Source organism: Hyla sarda, chromosome 4, assembly GCF_029499605.1.
Source record: "Hyla sarda isolate aHylSar1 chromosome 4, aHylSar1.hap1, whole genome shotgun sequence".
In the NCBI taxonomy this organism is placed as follows: Eukaryota; Metazoa; Chordata; class Amphibia; order Anura; family Hylidae; genus Hyla; species Hyla sarda.
The window spans coordinates 244,346,253-244,365,832 of record NC_079192.1 but is presented as its reverse complement, the minus strand read 5'-3'; the positions used below and the strand labels follow the sequence as shown (position 1 = coordinate 244,365,832).

Genomic DNA, 19,580 nt, shown 5'->3' with positions numbered 1-19,580 from the left:
TTAGTAAATGCCCCCCTATAATGTCAAAAGATGCTAAAAATGGATGCCATCTGTTTACCATTAGCTTACATTATATATATATATATATATATACATGCTGGTTATACATGCTTTACAACATATCAAAAGTTGTTGTATCTGACAGTGCCCATTTAACCATTTCCGTTCAAGCGCATTTAATTTAGCTAGACAATTGGGCTATTATGTACACCAAAAAAGTATATGCTACTGTCCATTTAAAAAAAAAAAAGAATATATATACATATATATATATATATATATATATATATATATGTATATATATTCTTTTTTTTTTTTTAAATGGACAGTAGCATATACTTTTTTGGTGTACATAATAGCCCAATTGTCTAGCTAAATTAAATGCGCTTGAACGGAAATGGTTAAATGGGCACTGTCAGATACAACAACTTTTGATATGTTGTAAAGCATGTATAACCAATAGGTTTTGCAATTGCTTTCATTAGAAAATATTCAGTATTTCATACTGAAAAAGCCAGTCAAACAACTGCCCCCCCCCCCCCCCCCGCCTGCTTGGACACATACTATCCTGCTGTGTCCTTGCATCATCACCTATGTCATGGACACACTTCCTTGATTGACAGCTGTGAGTGCAGGGCTCACAGCTGGAGGAAAAATCCTCCCACTGTCAGCTTGTGTCCCGCTACCGTCAGTGAGGACAAGCTGGGAGTTGTAGTTTTGCTAATGCTAGGGGAGATGTGAGCAGACAGCATACTGAGGGAGGGGGAGGAGACCTGCACAATGAGGCCACACCCCTCCCTTTGAGAGGAATTCAGACTAGTGAGCTAAATTAAAAGTGTAATAAAAAAATAAAATAGGTGCTAGACACATAAAAATTAGATGTACATGGTCAGGATAGGTACTGAGTGATATATAAAAAAAATAGTTGGATCTGATGGGTATGCTTTAAATGGAGACAAAACTGCAGTGTGAACTCTGCCTAATGTGGATATACAGAGAACTACAGTACCCTTCCCTAGTAAACTTCCCTCCATAATTGTACCGGTTGTGTTCATCTCTCTTACTCCCAGTATCCCTGGTTCTCATTACACCAGTGTTTCCCAAACAGGGTGCCTCCAACTGTTGCAGAACTACAACTCCCATGCTTGGAGTTGTAGTTTTGCAACAGTTGCAAAGCGCTGCATCACACTATAGCAGTTCCAGAGATTCTCACGCAGCGCTGGTGACGTCAGAAGCACGTGACACTCGGCGGGGATTGACTGGGGCGCGCGCTCCCGAGTCCCCTGATCGCGCTCCCGCCACGCTTCTCGCTGTGCCTGGCCGCTCCGTGACGTCAGGATCCGCCCACAGGGCGCGCACCGTCAGTCAGGAAAAGGGGGTGAAGAAGATGGCGGACGTGGAAGATCAGCTGTCCGACGAGGACAAGGTTCGTGTGGTGATAGGCGCTGGCGGACGCTCCGCTCTCTGTAGTCATTGTGCTGTGGTGTAGAGACGCGGGCCGGACAGTGGGGGCGCTGTGCCCCGTCTGGTGCGGTGTCTAGGCCCGGTGTGGGCTGGCAGGTAGTTCAGTCCCGGGTGACAGGCTTGGTGTAGCTCCGGGGCGGCACGCTTCCGCTCGGCTCATGCTGCTCGTAGCTCCTGCAGTGTGTCCGCTCCTTGTACGGCCTCAGCCGAAAATAGGAGCCAGGAGGGTGGAGACCCGGGCTGTGTGCGGAGGCTCAGCCCTACATGGCTGTGGAGCTCCTGTCCTGTCTACCTCAGAGGTAGAGGGCTTCCTTCTAGCTGTCCCCTCCTCCATACATTACACCCTGCCTTACTCTATATGTATAGTGACCATACTAAACAGTCTAGGATCCATGACATGTACTTACCTCAGGTCTGGTGTCCCTGAGACAGTGTTTCCCAACCAGGGTGCCTCCAGCTGTTGCAAAACTACAACTCCCAGCATGCCCAGACAGCCTTTGGCTGTCTGGGCATGCTGGGAATTGTAGTTTTGCAACAGCTGGAGGCACCCTGGTTGGGAAACACTGCTCTGAGAGGACCTGCCATGTCAGAAGTTCCTGAGATATGAGCCAATTCAGGGAATCAGTCAGATGGGTGTGACCTTAATTTTAATAATGGGAGTAATGGGTGGTGTTATGTGGTCAATGGGTGTGTATGCTGAATTCACACCCCCTTAATGTATAATCCCACCCATCACTTGATAATCACTCCCATTACTAAAATTAAGTTTGCGCCCATTTAATTGAATCCTGAATTGTCAGACAAACCAAAAACTCTAATCTCGGATCAAGAAACTGTAAAAAAAAGGTGTGTGGTGAGGACTCCCTAAGGTTTTCAAAAGCTAGAAAACTATGGGGGAGATTTATCAAAACCTGTCCGGAGGAAAGGTTGGCCATAGCAACCAATCAGATTGCGATCTGACTGGTTGCTATGGGCAACTGAGCAACTTTGCCTCTGCACAGGTTTTGATAAATCTCCCCCTATGGGTGGGATAAAGTGAGGTTGGCTCCATAAGGATGTAACATGACCACGTTACGTGGCACAGTGAATGTGCCCCCTTTTGGGTGGGGTCTGCATTAACTCTGGCTTTTTTTTTGTGTTGAGACTTGCAGTATTTTCCCATTAGCGGATTTGTCAAGAATGTGGATGTTATGTCAGTGGCCATTAGGCAGTTTGGTCACATGACATCTGAGGCCTAGTGAGGGCACCATTGGTATGGCAGCAGTTATACAGTGGACCCTGAAGAAGCTCCTGTCTTCTACATAGACAGTGCTTTATAGCTTACTTTTATATGAAAGGGCTTTATCTGTATTAGTTATCTACTTATTTTTCTTATCTATTTATTAATCCCCACTTGTTCCTATGTTTGGATGACATTTTGGGGCTTCAGAATTATTCATAGTGTTATGGTCTGAACTAGGGATTGACCGGTATCGTTTTTTTAAGGCCAAATACCGATATTCTGTGGAGGTTAGGGCTGCGAGCCGATAACTTATACCGGAATGTCGGTATAAGTTAACGGCTATTTATCAATCCCCCGCATTGCTCCGCTCCGGCCAGAGACCACCGCCGCTGCCCCATTGCCTCCCCCATTCCCGGTTTTATAATTACCTGTTCCCGGGGCATGGGGTCCGCTCTACTTCGGTCTCTGGCGCCGTCCTCCTGAGCTGTCACTGTGCGGTGACGGTGACGTCGTGTTGAGAACGTCACTGGTCATTGCGCTGCACAGCGTAACGCAGGAGCCAGAAATGGCATGGACCCCGGGAACAGGTAATTATAAAACTGGGGAGGCAATGGGGCAGGGGGTGGGGTGATGTGGCGTGGGGGGGGTATTATCGGATTTTCGGCAAGGTAATTGCCGATAACGTCCGAAATCGTGAATATCGGCTGATATCGGCCAAACCGATAATCAGTCGATCCCTAGTCTGAACATACAATAAATTCAACATACAATGGTCATCCTGGAACCAATTAATATTGTACCTTTAGGGACCACTGTATTACATGGTAAAAGACTGAAAAGTAATGGATCACACAGACAGAATGCTGGACCCATCATTACTGCCTCATAGATTTCATTGCCGAGAAACAAGCGGATTCTTTGGGGCACTGCTGACAGACAGCAGACACTAAGTATTTCTTTAGGAGATTGACGGCTGTGATAATATACTGTAGACTGTGGAAGCCAGACACAAGTCCTGCAATAGACATCAACAAAAAAGAATCAATAGGAGTTAGGATCTGTTCTCTTTAGGATTCAACCACACCGATTGGATAACTTTCTTATAACTGTATTGTACCGTGCAGTCTGCTGTTCTATACAGTAATAAAATATACTGCCCTGAGGATGCCCTAAAGATACTATTGCAGTGTCAAGGGTGATAAATACTCATAGGTGCATGGAGCTAAATTATCATTCCTATTTGTATGACGCTTTAAGACTATGTTCACACTACCGGAATGTCTGTGCGACAAAATAGTATGCGCCGTCTCATAGAGAATGGACAGGTTCATTCTTTTTGCGGACATGGGTGGAGATGTATCAAAACCTGTGCAGAGGAAGAGTGGTGCAGTTGCCCATAGCAACCAATCAGATTGCTTCTTTCATTTTCCACAGGCCTCTTTAGAGGCCTGTGGAAAATCAAAGAAGCAATCTGATTGGTTGCTATGGGCAACTGCACCACTCTTCCTCTGCACAGGTTTTGATACATCTCCCCCATGGAAAGCAGAATTTCCTTTCCAGAACTAGCACTGAAATTCCAATGTGTGCACAGCGCAGCAGAATCCCATTGATTCTGCTCCAGATTCTCCGGACGTGTTAACATGGCCTAATAGGGCACCTATTAATGTCCATGGGGCCTGTAGAGAAAAAAAATGGGGCCTGTAAAAAAAAAAGTCTGCCTTGTAAATTTTGATGCAGATTTTAAAAGCTACCGTTGAGTTCAATGACATCCCTCATGTGGAAATGCTCAACAGTGTTAGGACAATTTTTCTATGTTTAAAAAAAGACGAAAAAAAGAGGTATGGATTAATATTTTTTTTTTTTGTAAGGAGTAAAATTTCCCATAGAAATCGATGGAAAATGATTTTTCATGCAAAACAATGCTGATAGAACACAGTCCATTGCTATTGAAGCACAGTCCCTACCATATACAGTGTCACAGCTATTAGATTCACACTTTATATTTTTTTTGAACTGGCAGCATTAGCTTGGAAATCCCCTTTAAATCATTACTGTAAATTGTGGGTGTCAGTTTTGATGCCGCAGACACATTGGGGGTAATAAATGAAAAATGTCTGCATTCCCGCTATGAATATGCAATACAGCTGTTGGATCCGGGGATACGGCAGAAGCCGGTTTTTAAATTTCCCAGCCGGCAGCAGTGTTGCATAATCGTAGTGGGAATGTAGCCTAAGTCTGGCTGTCAGCCCCATCTGTATGAACCTTTTCTATGAATACAAGTAGAGATGAGCGAACTTACAGTAAATTCGATTCGTCACGAACTTCTCAGCTCAGCAGTTGAGGACTTATCCTGCGTAAATTAGTTCAGCTTTCCGGTGCTCTGGTGGGCTGGAAAAGGTGGATACAGTCCTAGGAAAGAGTCTCCTAGGACTGTATCCACCTTTTCCAGCCCACCGGAGCACCGGAAAGCTGAACTAATTTTATGCAGGAAAAGTCATCAACTACCGAGCGGAGAAGTTCGTGACGAATCGAATTTACTGTAAGTTCCCTAATCTCTAAATACAAGCAGAGCATGTTGCTAACATTGTTGCACATTTTGGCACATCTCCGCAAAAAGCTGTCAATCTGACCAGTTAAACTAAGTAAACAATGCACTAATAAATGAACTTTTTTCATATTTTCACGAAAAAAATTACTGGTTAGACACAATTTTGGCACAGTGCAGACAGAAGAGGCTTTGACAGGGATGTCATTGAAATCCCTAATTTTAAACCAGTTGAAAATCACTTTTAAATTCGGCCACTAGAGGTCGCCCTCCTAGTGGCCGAATGCATTCGGCAGTGACGTCACTACAGAATTTCGACTCATTTAAGCCTGGCAATGAGTCGAAATTCAGTCACTGCGGTGCTTGCTCCTGCCTGTCGATCAAACAGGCGAGAGTGAGCACACTGATAGCTGGGGCTGCGCGCATTGGCCAGCTCCACTGGCCTCGCGTGCAGCCCCGCCCCCGTTACCCTGTCCGGAGGCAGCGCGCGCACTCATTGCTCCGCTGATCCTCCGGATGGGTAAGTCTGATAAATATATATGTTATATACATCTGGCATGAGTGTTATTTATCTAATAGGGTGCCTCCAGCTGTTTCACAACTACAATTCTCAGCATGGCCTGACAGCTAATAGCAATCATGGCATGCTGAGAGTTGTAGTTGGGAAACAGCTGGAGGCACCCTATTAGAAAAAGAACACTCATGCATAGAAGATCTGAGGGCGGAAGCAAGCGCCCAGCAAGGCGTCAGTGACGTCGCACCTGTTGGGAAGCGCTGCTTCCTGCCCTGCTTTATAGAGCAGATTTAGAAGCACTAAATCTGCTCTATTAAAGCGATTACAACATTTTTTGAAGCCAGGTAGGGGGTTAGGGCTAGATTACTACTAGGTAGGGACATATTAGATTATATAGTACTTGGTGGGAGCTACCCTTTAAAAACCCTTGACATTTTTTGTCTTTGGCCATTAAAGGGGTACTCCGGTGGTCAACGTGTTTTTTCCGTTTTTGACTTACTCTATTTGTTTTGTTTCATTTCTATTCTTGTTGTTTAGCCTACTCTATTTCCGTTCTTTGTCGTCTTTTTATCCCCCACTTTGTTTTCCTATCTTTGCTTCTATTTCCTTTTTGTTGCTGTGCTGAAAACTACAAATCCCAGCATGCCACATGCCTTGCTGGTTTGGGGCGGCTCAATTTTTTGCTCCTCCCTTTACCCATCCTACTATTTTCACGGGTCGGCCCCCTTATACACCGCACACTAATATAATCAGCCCTGGTTGGGATACACTGGCATACACACAAAAAAGGGACTACAACTCCCAGCATGTGTCATTCAGGAGTCTTCAGTCTGTGGTATAACACCAGCATGCTGCCTCTGTAGTCTCCTGGGGGTTGTAGTTCACCAAACCTCTATAGGGCTTACACCAGTGTTTCCCAACCAGAGTGCCTCCAGGTGTTACAAAACTACTACTACTACCAGCATGCCCGGACAGCCAAAAGCTGTCTGGGCATGCTGGGAGTTGTAGTTTTGATACAGCTGAAGACACCTTGGTTGGGAAACAATGCACTTTGTTTGTAATATACTGAATAGGCTAGGCCAGTGTTTCCCAACAGTGTGCCTCCAGCTGTTGCAAAACTACAACTCCCAGCATGCTCAAAGGCTGTCAGGGAATGCTGGGAGTTGTAGTTTTACAACAGCTGGAGGCACACTGGTTTGGAAACACTGGTGTAACATGATGTGTATGCTGAATAGGCTAGGACAGTGTTTCCCAACCAGTGTGCCTCCAGCTGTTGCAAAACTACAACTCCCAGCATGCCCAAAGTCTGTCCAGGCATGCTGGGAGTTGTAGTTTTGATACAGCTGGAGGCAGACTGGTTTGTAAACACTAGCATACACACATAACAGGGACTACAACTCCCAGCATTTCACACATAGAAATCATCCCCAGTCCGAGATTTATTCCCCTTCAGTCTATACATCCCCAGCCCGTGCACCTTGTTATCCTCCCCTTCAGGTAACACTCTTATCTTCTCTGTCTTCTTTCAGTGCAGACCTGCGTCCTCAGAAGACAAAGCAGGGGGGAGGGGAGATGAGGCGCTGTGTAGGAGCTTCTTGCTCTCATACACACCTGTGGCCACCTGGAGGGGGAGATGAGGGGGCGTGGCTTATTTCCCTTATGCAGTTTTGAAAGAACAGAGAAAAAAAAAACCATGACATCTTGTCCACAGCCTAATCCTAACCTGTAGACAACAGTAAGAGATCCAACACAGAACTACAGAACTTCCTGGCCCACAAGCAGGTAAGAAAAAAGACACATGCTACACAAACAAACATATAATACATGTCAATTGCAAAAAACATGAACATTAAAAGAAGATGCAAGATAGCCAAAAATCTTAACCACCGGAGTACCCCTTTAAGGGTTTATGAAGTGGGCTTGGTGCTTGACCCTGCTCCATACCCAACAGTTTCCGCAGCTTTCAGCAGCTCAAGGGAGCCACTAATAGCAGGCACAGAGCAATCTCTGATTGCTGCTATTAACCATTTAACTGCCGCTGTCAAAGCAGCCTTATTAAGCGTCATTGGTGGTGCAATGGTCATGGTATTGGTTGTCATGGCAGCCGAGGCTTTAGCTGCCAGAACTAATAAGGCTTGCCTATGGCAGGCTTTACCAATTGAGCACCAATCTTAAAGTGGGTACTCCGATGGAATTTTTTTTTTCAAATCAACTGGTGCCAGAAAGTTAAACAGATTTGTAAATTACTTCTATAAAAACATTTTTTTTTTATAAAGGGGTTATACAGGAATAGAAAAACAGAGCTACTTTCTTTTGAAAACTTCTCCCAGTGTTCCTCCATGTTGGGTGTGGTTTTGCAGCTCAGTTCCATTGAAGTGAATGGAGCAAAGTTGTAAAACCACACCCAACTTGTAGATAGACGTGGAGCTGTTTTTGAAAGAAATTTGTAGTGTTTTACTATTCCTGGATAACCCTTTTAATCCTTCCAGTACTTATCAGCTGCTGTATACTGCTGTCAGCAGAGAGCACTGTGGTCAGACAGAAAAGAACAACTCATATACAGCAGCTGATAATACTGGAAGGATTAAGATTTTTAAATAGTGATTTTCAAATCTGTTCAACTTTCTAGCACCAGTTGATTTCCCGCTATAGGACGTATGCATACGTCCCAGCACCTGACACATTTGCACGCTGGGACGTATACATACGTCCTAGCGTCTTCCTGCACTGCTTCAGGCAGCGCAGGAGATCGGCGGTGGGACCCGGCTGTCAATCAAAGCCAGAGTCTCGACGGTCCCGGCAGCATTAACTCCATAGATGCTGTGATCAATCCTGATCACTCATCTATGGTGTTGACAGGGGGAGCGCGGCGGCATGATACGATCGCGGGTCATCATTGGTTGCTATGGCAGAAGAAGGTCAGATCATGACCTCCTGTCTGACTGCTACGGAAGTCTGTGAGATTCAGCCACAGGCTGTAGTGTGTGCAGCTGATTGGGTCATACTGTGCTGCAGTACAAATGTATTGCAGTATAGTTTAACCTGTAAAAAATAAAATGTTCCAAGGATAGGTAATAAGATGTCTGATCTCAGGGGTCCTGCTGCTGGGGACTAGGGATCGACCGATTATCGGATTGGCGGATATTATCGGCCGATATTCGTGATTTTGTTAGTTATCGGTATCGGCATCTAACCTTGCCGATAATGTGTCTTGCCTGCGACACCTGGGCCCGGGAACGGTGCTGCTGGCTGCTTTTTTGCATCTCCCACAGAGCCAGAGCAGCCCTGTAAGAGAACCGCAGTGGCTGCCTGGGAGAGGCGCTTTGAACTCCAGCGTGGCGCTGCTGCACTTAGATGTGAGGTCACCTCTGTCTCTCTGTGTCTCTGTCTCTCTCCCTCTCCCCTGTCCTCGGTGTACAGGGCCCTGTTAAAGCCCAAAAATTAAAATGCACGGAATATCGGTATAAGTTATTGGCCTGAAAGTTCAGAGGTTATCGGTATCGGCTCTAAAAAAAATCAATATCGTTCGATCCCTACTGGGGAACCCTGCGATCTCTCCTGCAGCCCCCCAATTCATCAGCTCTCCGGAGTGAAGTTTGCTCCGTGGCTGACAGGGGCCGGCAGTTCGTGACGTCATGACTCTGCTCCTCGTGACGTCGTGCCCCGCTCCCATAATGCAAGTCTACGGGAGGGGGTGCGGCAACAGTCACACCCCCTCCCATAGACTTGCATTAAGGGAGTGGGGTGTGACGTCATGAGGGGGCGGTCCCTGTATCGTGAGTCATCAGCCACGGAGCAAACGTAGCTCTGGAGAGCTGATGACTCCAAAAAATATATATATATAGATATATATATTATATATAAAATAATACAGGGCAAGGAAAAGGGCATTATCACCCAAAAAAATCAAAAACACATCATATACATAATAGGTATTGCCACGTCCATAATGACATGTACTATAAAACTGTAATGTAAATTATTCCGTACGGTGAACGCTGTAAAAAAAGAAATAAAATAATTTTTTTTTTAAATTCACTTTTTTTTGGTACATATAGCAGAATAAAAAAGATCAAAAGGTAGCAGGTATCGCAAAAATGGTACCAATGAAAAGTACAGCTCATCCCGCAAAAAATAAGCCCTTACTCAATTGCGTCAGACGAAAAATAAAAAAAATATGGCTGTTGGAAAATGAATGGCAGAAAAATAATTTTGCTCAGAAATGGAAAAAGAACATAGAAAGCTTTATAAAATGGGTATCGCCATAATCATACTGTCCCACAGAATAGATATAACATCACTTTTACCACAGTGTACACCATAAAAAAAAATTCCAGTTTTTCACAAAAATGCTGCATGTGTCAACAAAAATGCACCACTTATATAAAGTACAATATACCGATTGTATATATGCCGATGATCTGTGGACTTTAAGGCCAGAGACCAGAGACCCCCGCCACCCGCTTCTCTCTCCCTGCCTGTCCTGGGGTCCTCCTGAGTCCAACCACCGCCGCCCACTTCTAATCCCCTTCCGGTCCTTAGTCCAACCATCGCTGCTGCAATATTGCCTCCCCCATCCACGGTTTTATAATTACCTGTTCCCGGGATCGGGGCTACTTCTGACGTCGGTGACGTCACGTTGAGGACGTCACTCGTCATTGTGCAGCGCACAGCGTAATGCAGGACTCTGCAGGAGCCAGAAGTAGCGCGGGCCCCGGGAACAGGTAATTTTAAAACCGGGGATGGGAGAGGCAATGCGGCGGCAGCGGTCTCTGGCCGGGGCGGTGTGGTGGGGTCCTGTGCGGTGGGGGGGGGGAATTTGCATTATCGGATTATCGGCAAGGTATTTGCCGATACCGATAACGTTCAAAATCGGGAATATCGGCCGATAATCTGTCGATCCCTACTTCCTAGTTGCAGTTGCTCAGTACTTCAATTCCCAGAATGCATTGCTTTCCCTCAGCTCCTTATCACAGTCCTCCCAAGCTGCGTATTTCCCTCCCACAACACTCCTGCCAGTTCCCCACCAAGAGCTGTTGCAGAACATTTAATTTCACAGCAGACTCTTGCTCAGTTAGTGAGGTTGCAGCACTTGCTATTCATTCTGTGTCTGCTAGTCTGGCTGATTAATAAGTCAACATGCTGTAAATACACCTAAGCATCCCAGTAAAGATGTATTTGTATATATGACAGAGAGATGGTGATGTAGGAGCTGGTCAGAAGTAGGGATCGACCGATATCGTTTTTTTAGGGCCGATACCGATAATCGGTGGAGGTTAGGGCCGATAGCTGATAACTTATACCGGAATATCGGTATAAGTTATCGGCTATTTATCCCCCCTCGGGCGCTTTAAATCAATGCACTGCAGTGGCTTTTGCGGTGCCATAGGCTGCCGCCGCCACTACACCCGCTTCTCTCCCCTACCTGTCAGGGTGGTCCGGGCCATCCATCCTTCCTTCCTGTAGTGTCCGGCGGCATTCCGGGTGGAGGGTGCACCGGTCCGGGCTGTCCTTCTTCTCCGGGGGTCATCTTCTCCACTCCGGGCAGGCTCTGTCCTAGTACGCTGCATAGACGCCGCTATGCAGTGACGCCCTTGCGCAGCGATGCACCTGACATCATGGCGTAGCGGCGTCTATGCAGCGTACTAGGCCGGAGCCTGCCCGGAGTGGAGAATAGGACCCCCGGAGAAGGACAGCCCGTACCGGTGCACCCTCCACCCGGAATGGCGCCGGACACTACAAGAAGGATGGATGGATGGCCCGGACCACCCCCATTACGGGTAAGTTTATTTTTTTTAATTTTTTTTATTGACTCGGAGGGTGGGGGAGGGGCCCGACTGGTATAGCGGTATGGGCAAAAATCCATACCAGTATACCGCCCAGCACTACGGTAGGGGGTGCGACGCGGTGGTTCGGGGGGGGGGGCTTGGGGGCGGTCGCGGTGCGGCGGGTCAGGGGGGGGGGGGCGGTCGTGGTGGGGGGGGGGCGGGGCATTATCGGCAAAGTAATCGTGATTATCGGACGATAAAATCGGTCGATCCCTAGTCAGAAGTGGCAAAATCATTCAGGGGGGGAGGCTAGAGCTCAAAGACAAGATACCGTATTTATCGGTGTATAACACACACATATTTTGGGCTAAAATTTTTAGCCTAGAGTTTATATACGTGGTATTATATGCCGATAAACTGTTTATGGCCCTGCAGAAGGCACTACAGTTAAATGATTTAAAGCGAGCGCTTTAAAATAATTGAACTGCAGCGGCTCCTGTGGGGCCAGAGTCTCGCCGCTGCTGCCCGATTCCCTCCCCATCCCTGGTTTTATAGTTACTTGTCCTGGGGACAGTGTTCCTTCAGGCTCCGGCGGCGTCCTGCGCTGTTCTCAAGACGGCGACACTAGTCAGTGCGCGGCGCACAGTGACAGCTCAGGATGCTGAAGGAGCGAGGTCCCCAGGACAGGTAACTATAAAACCAGGGATGGGGACGGAATTGGGCGGCAGCGGGACTCTGGCCCTGCAGAAGCCACAGCAGTTCAATGATTTAATGCGGCTGCTTTAAATAATTGAACTGCAGCTGCTTCTGCAGGTCCAGAAACTGTCTGTTGGGGTATACACATGCACAAACACACACACCCTCATTTTAACAAGGATATTTGGGTAAAAAACCTTTTCATCCCAAATTTCCTTGGAAAAATGAGGGTGCGTGTTATAGGCCAGTGCGTGGTATACCCCAATAAATCAATCATCTCCGGAAAGGAGGAGGAGCCAGGGAGCTGGGGACATAAAAAAAATGTAAGAACTACACAACTTCCTTTCAGGGGTGAATCAGGCAAAACATGCTGAAGCCAGTACAATTTGTCATAATTCTATTATATGGGAGCGCATACGGCAGGGGGGAGCTAAAACCTCGCGCTCCCGTATGCCTTCGTATGCGCTCCCGTGTGTCATTCATTTCAATGAGCCGGCCGGAGTGAAACGTTCGGTCGGCTCATTTTTGCGCCGTATGCGCTTTTACGACCGGACCTCAAACTGTGGTTGACCACAGTTTTAGGTCCGGGGGAAAAGCGCATACGGCGCAAAAATGAGCCGACCGAACGTTTCACTCCGGCCGGCTCATTGAAATGAATGACACACGGGAGCGCATAAGAAGGCATACGGGAGCGCGAGGTTTTAGCTCCCCCCTGCCGTATGCGCTCCCGTATGGGAGAAAACGTAGTGTGAACCCAGCCTAAGTTTTGTTTTGGGGTGCAACTTCCTGAACAGTTTTGAAGATATAAAGGGGAATTCCAGGAAAATGTTTTTTTTTTTTTTTTTTTTTATTACAATTTTTTTTTTTTTAATCTATCAAATTATGTCTATTAAAAATCTTAATCCTTCCAGTAGTTATTAGCTGCTAAAGTTGAGTTGTTGTTTTCTGTCTGACACCAGTTCTCTCTGCTGACGCCTCTGCTTGTCTCAGGAACTGTCCAGAGTAGAAGAAAATCCCCATAGCAAACCTCTAATGCTTCGGACAGTTCCAGAGACAAGCAGAGGTGTCAGCAGAGAGCACTGTTTTCAGAAAGAAAAGAACTCAACTTCATCAGCTGATAACTACTGGAAGGATTTAGATTTTTTTTTTTAATAGAAGTAATTTACAAATCCGTTTAACTTTCTGTGTTGGCTGATGCACAGTATAATCAAACAAAACCAAGTATGACTAGAAAGAGTCTGCAGGGAGAGGAAAGGAGGTGATGAGAGACTGCAGACATGACCTGATGAGACAGGTAACTGTCTATATGAGCTGGCAACCAAGATGGTTGAGTCCTAAGCAGGTTCATGCACTGTGTGCGACCCTGACAGAGCAGCAGTTTGTGCCTCCCATTTGATCAGTCATTATAGATGTATGTAGGGGTGTCCATTCACACATGTGCCACTTACCTGCCAGGTTTCTGCATGGCACACACATAGTCATGCCCCTCTGTCCACATGAATTGGAGCTGGAGTATCTATAACCAATATTACAGCAATGTAAGCTTCTCTTTCCATTTTTTTTTTAGAGTTAATAGTGTAGTGTAAAAGAAGCACCTAAAATAACATTATAAAACATGAAAAATTTAAGCAAGAAATAAATAGGCCTTTAAGTAGAAACAGCTTTGTCAATGTGTTCACAGCAATAATCCTTCCTGTCTCCTGAACATAATTTTCCCAGACCAGAGCAGAAGACCCCCGGAAACGGATGGAGGCCGGTGAGGGGACCTCCATTATGGATGATCGGATCCCAGTGGCAGCGCTGCGGGCAATCCGATCATCCATTTAAAGTATTGCACTGCTGCAGATGCCGTGATCTGTATTGATCACGGCATCTGAGGGGTTAATGCGGACATCTGCCCGATTGCGGATGTCCACCATTATTGGCGGGTCCCTGGCTGCTGATAGCAGTCGGGACATGACACGAACACCGGGCCGGTGCTCGCAGTCATGGCTGATCGTAAATGTACGTCATGGTAGAGCTGGACGGTATGACCAAAAATGTGTATCACGGTATTTTTTAAAAGTTATGGTTGTTCCACGGTATTTAACAGTGTTTTCCACCCCAGCCCCCCATCATCATGTGACCTGTGGGCGCTGCTTCTCTCTCTCTCTCTCCCTCCCCCCCCAGTTTATCAGCCCAGCGCTGTGCTGTCCCCACATCGGGGAACTAATCATGTTACCTGCAAAGCGCTGCTCTCCTCCTGTGAGTTGCGACATCGCTTCGGCTGGTGATAGAGCAGTAAGCCTGTGACGTTCCCATCCCCAGCGTGAGGCCAATACCACAGCAACAGGGGAACGTAGGAAGGTGAGTTAAAGTTTATTTTGTTTATTTTTGGAGCCCAGGCACAGGAATGTGTAGTACAGTACAGAGTTCCAGCGCCGGCGGCCCGCAACTCACAGGAGGATGAGGAGAGCGACGCTTGCGGGTGACATGATTAGTTCCCTGATGTGGGGGACAGCGCAGTGCTGGGCTGATAATTCATTGGGGGGGGGAAGAAGCAGAACAGCGCCCGTGGGTCACATATGATTAGTTCGTGCAGGAAAAAAATGTCTGCATACTGCCCAGCACGAAGTCATGGTGCGTTAAGTACCACTGCACCATGACGTACATTTACGTCCATTGTCGTTAAGGGGTTAAACAGCAGGAAACTGGCCTACCAGCAGCACTAGTACGGGTGAGGTCCTCCAGGGCAGGCTGAGGCACCATTAAATGGAGGCACAATGTAGTGTGTCTACAGGCGGCGGGGGAGGGGAGCAGAGCAGCAGCACGAGAGATTGGTGAGCAGTGGTGTTAGCGGAGGGTTGGACAGGGACTTGACGTACAGAGGCTGCGGTGGTGCTGCCTAGGTCCTGCCCACCCGCAGCAGCCTTATGACCTTCGGCACCCAGACAACGAATCGGCAGATTATTTGATAACTGGATTCGTCGAAAATGAATTGTCGAATTGTATGCATTTTTATGGAATTATCGTTGCAGCCCTAAAATATACTTAAGGGAAAAAAAATGACGAGCAATGAAATATGCAACCTGTGAGAAATTGTTCACGTCTAAAGCTTATATTGCATGCTGGGATGTGGGAAGCCACTGACTGGTGTATGACAGCATCTGTAGGACCTAATAAAAGGCCACAGTAAAATGACACTTAGTTGCCCATGGCAACCAATCAGATTGCTTCTTTCATTTTGCAGAGGCCTTGTTAAAAATGAAAGAAGCGATCTGATTGGTTGCTATGGGCAACTTTTCCTTTGAACAGGTTTTGATAAATCTCCCCCTTAGTGAATTGTTCCTCTAAGCCTGGAATGGTATTCTGGTATCCTTTACATATACAAAGGTGGAGTTTCTTACATATCCAGTTATATTCCCTGTATTGTGTGCTGCCTGTTATTTCTTCTTCTTCGGCATTGTTGTATGTGTTTTCTGCTGTGTAGCCTGTAATGTGAAGGCGTGCTTGTCCCCTCCCTATCCCATGTCATTTAGTAAATCTTTATTGCCATAAATGGACACGTAAGCAGTTGACACTGTTGTGATGCTATTGCTTTGTGGTATAAGTTGTAGGAGGAAGTGGCAGAACTGCAGTTAATAGTATATACTGGTATGTAAAGTGAGACTAGGAAATAGGCTGTAATTCTCTAGGAAGGAATAATCTCTTATAGTCATAAAGCAATAAACTAACACATGACAATTTCAGATTGCGGAAAAAAAAGTGTAAAAACAAAATCTGTATTGCATGTAAACATCTAGGGCTGGGGGGTTGCTGCCTTTAATTTTAGACTTGCTTACAGAGCAGTCTGACAGCTTAGGAGCAGTGTCCTTGCTGTCAGGGAAGCACAGCTGCAGAAAGGAAGACCCAGACCCTTAAGAGAAATGAAGTTGCTCCATAGTTGCCCACTTTGCTTTTTTATTTTTTAATATTTTTTTTTTGACCATGGTGGTGAGAGAGGTAATAAAGAAGAATAAAGATTTTAGATGATCTTTATCGATTAAAATGTGGTTCTTTAGAGAAGAGGACAGCACCTTCAGAAGCCCATTACAGAACCAATGAAGCACTGCCTGGTGAAATTTAGGTGATAGACTCCCTTTAACCCCTTAAGGGCTCAGCCCATTTGGGCCTTAAGGACTAAGACAATTTTATTTTTACGTTTTAGTTTTTTCCTCTTCACCTTCAAAAAATCATAGCTCTTTTATATTGTCATCCACAGACTAGTATGAGGGCTTGTTTTTTTCACGACCAGTTGTCCGTTGTAATGCCATCACTCACTTTACCATAAAATGTATGGTGCAACCCAAAAAATTCTATTTGTGTGAGGAAATTTAAAAGAAAACCGCAATTTAGCAAATTTTGGAAGATTTCGTTTTTACGCTGTACAATTTACGGTAAAAATGACATCTGTTCTTTATTCTTTCGGTCAGTTTGATGAAAATGATACCTGTGATAACATACTTTTCTATTACTGTTGCGCTTAAAAAAAAAAAAAAAAAAAAAAAATCACAAACTTGTTAACCAAATTTTCAATTGTTTAAAATCCCCCTATTTTGAAGACCCATAACTTTTTTCATTTTTTCAGTATAAGCGGCGGTATGAAGGCTAATTTTTTGCGCCATGATCTGTACTTTTTTATTGATACCATATTTGCTTATATAAAACTTTGAATACATTTTTTATCAATTTTTGGGGGAATAAAATGTTATTAAAAAAAAGCAGCAATTTTGCATACTTTTTTAACGTTCATGCCATTCACCGTACAATATTAACATTATATTTTAATAGTTCGGATATTTGCGTACACAACGATACCAAATATGTATATAAAAACATTTTTTTTTTACACTTTTTGGGGGTGAAATAGGAAAAATGGGACAATTTACGTATTTTTTTTTTTACTTTTATTTTTACACTTTAATAGTTCCCATAGGGGACTATTTATAGCAATCATATGATTGCTAATACTGTTCAGTGCTATGTATAGGACATAGCACTGATCAGTGTAATCGGTCATCTTCTGCTCGACCTCAGACCAAAGCAGAAGACCCGTGGAAGGCAGGTGAGGGGACCTCCGTCTGCCGTTCTGGATGATCGGATCGCCGCGGCAGCGATGCGGGCGATCCGATCATCCATTTTAGTGTCCACACTGCCGCAGACGCGCGACCAGGTGTCCTTTGTAATGACACAACTCATTTTACCATAAAATGTATGGCACAACCCAAAAAATACTATTTGTTTGGGGAAATTAAAAAGAAAACTTGAAATTTAGCAAATTTTCATTTTCACGCCGTACAATTTAAGGTAAAAATGACATGTTTTCTTTATTCTGTGGGTCAATATGATTAAAATGATACCCATGATAATACTTTTCTATTATTGCGCTTAAAAAAAATCTCACTTTTTAACCAAATTAGTACGTTTAAAATCCCTCTTTTGAGGACCTATAACTTTTTTTAATTTTACGTATAAGCGGCAGTATGAGGGCTAATTCTTTTGCGCCGTGATCTGTACCTTTTTTTTATACCAAATTTGTGTATATAAAACTCTATTAAATTTTTTTTTTTTTAAATAAAATGTGACAAAGAAGCGGCAATTTTGGATTTTTTTTACATTTTTTTTACATTCACGCGGTTCACCATATGGCAAGCATGTCAAACTCAAGGGCTAACAGGGGACAAAAAACATGGTTTAAGTTTGTGGAGTGCAGTGTTTCCCCCCCCCCCCCCCACATTAGGTGTGCAGTGCAGTGTTTCCCCCCCCCCCCCCCCCACCCACATTAGGTGTGCAGTGCAGTGTTCCCCCCCCCCCCCACCACCACCACCACACACACATTAGATGTGTGCAGTACAGTCCCCCCAACATATAGTTCCCCCACAGACATACAGCCTTCAGCCATATGTATGGCTGGAGGCTGTATGCCTGTTTCCTGCCCCACTTCAGTGCTCTGTACATCGCTCCTTCGGTCCGGGGTCACTATCTACTTCTATGGCCTATGAGCCATAGCAGTAGGTCCCGGGACCGGAGAAGCTGTGGTCGGAACACTGAAGATGACATGCTGGTGAGTGGTGACCATGGCCATTTGAAGGAATTTGGGGGCCCCAAGCAAAATAGACATGGAGCCCCCCTCCCAGTAGGAAGGTAGTACCACCATATTAACCCCCTCCCCCCCAGCAGGCATGTAGTTCCCCAGGAGGGGGTTAATCTGGGGGTCCTATATTCCTACTGGGGGGAGGGGGTTAATCTGGGAGTACTACCTGCTTACTTGGGGGGGTAATCTGTGGTCCCCCCAGTAGGCAGGTAGTACCCCTGGAGGGGGTTAATCTGGGAGTACTACCTGCCTACTTGGGGGGGGGGGGTAATCTGTGGTCCCCCCCCCCCAGTAGGCAGGTAGTACCCCAGGAGGGGGTTCATCTGGGGGTACAGCCTTCCTACTGGGGGGGGGGGGGGGGTAATCTGGGGGTACTACCTTCCCACTGGGGGGGAGGGGGTTAATCTGGGGGTACTACCTGCCTACTGGGGGCCCCCAGATTAACCCCTCCCCCAGTAGGCAGGTAGTACCCCCATATTAACCCCCTCCACCCAGCAGGCATGTAGTACCCCCAGATTAAGCCCCTCACACCCCCCCCCCCCCCCAGTAGGCAGGTAGTTCCCCAGGAGGGGGTTAATCTGAGGGTACTACATGCCTGCTGGGGGAGAGGGTTAATCTGGGGGTACTATCGTACTGGGGGGAAGAGGGGGTTAGTCTGGGGGTACTACCTTCCTACTGGGGGGCCCCAGATTAACCCCCTCCCCCCAGACCCAGTAGGTAGGTAGTATACCCCTAGTGCAGAACATTTCAATCACATTCACTCACTGTTAGAGAGAGTCAGAGCAGCACAACTAACGCCATGGGCGGTAATGTTCGCGTCAGTTCGCGCACCATCATGTCACGTCATGTAACGCTCTAGGGCTGGCATCAGGATGCCGGTCCTTGAATTCTGGGACTCCGCGTGACGTCACGTGACATGGTGAGCCGGGCAAAGGGAATAAATATGTGTATAGCAAAACATGTGTTACTGCAATCCTTTTCTGTGAGAAATTCTTCATTTTCTTGAAAAATTTCAGGGGTGCCAACATTTATGGCCATGACTGTACCTGATAGATTCCCTTTAATAAGGTGGGAAAACTCTGTCAGTCCTAGATGATGCCTGCAGCGCAGTTCCATAGAGGCTAAGCTGCAGAATGCACACAACCTCCCTCCCCACCTGTTCATGCACAATAGTAGAAGCCAAGAAGTTAGGGGTGAAGCAGGAGAGTCCCATTGGTTTTAATGGGAATGTGCTGCTCTGTTCAGACTTCAAATTCGCT

At 46.0% G+C, this 19,580-nt stretch overlaps 1 protein-coding gene across 1 annotated transcript in view; it reads left to right on the top strand.

Annotated features, from left to right (window-relative positions):
- Positions 1-1,274: 1,274 nt before the first annotated feature.
- Positions 1,275-19,580, top strand: part of CAPZA2 (capping actin protein of muscle Z-line subunit alpha 2) — a 63,535-nt gene continuing 45,229 nt past the window's right edge. Inside the window, exon 1 of the mRNA XM_056573852.1 lies at positions 1,275-1,426. Coding sequence (XP_056429827.1) covers positions 1,388-1,426 — 39 coding nt within the window. The 5' untranslated portion in view covers positions 1,275-1,387. The remainder of the gene's footprint in view (positions 1,427-19,580) is intronic.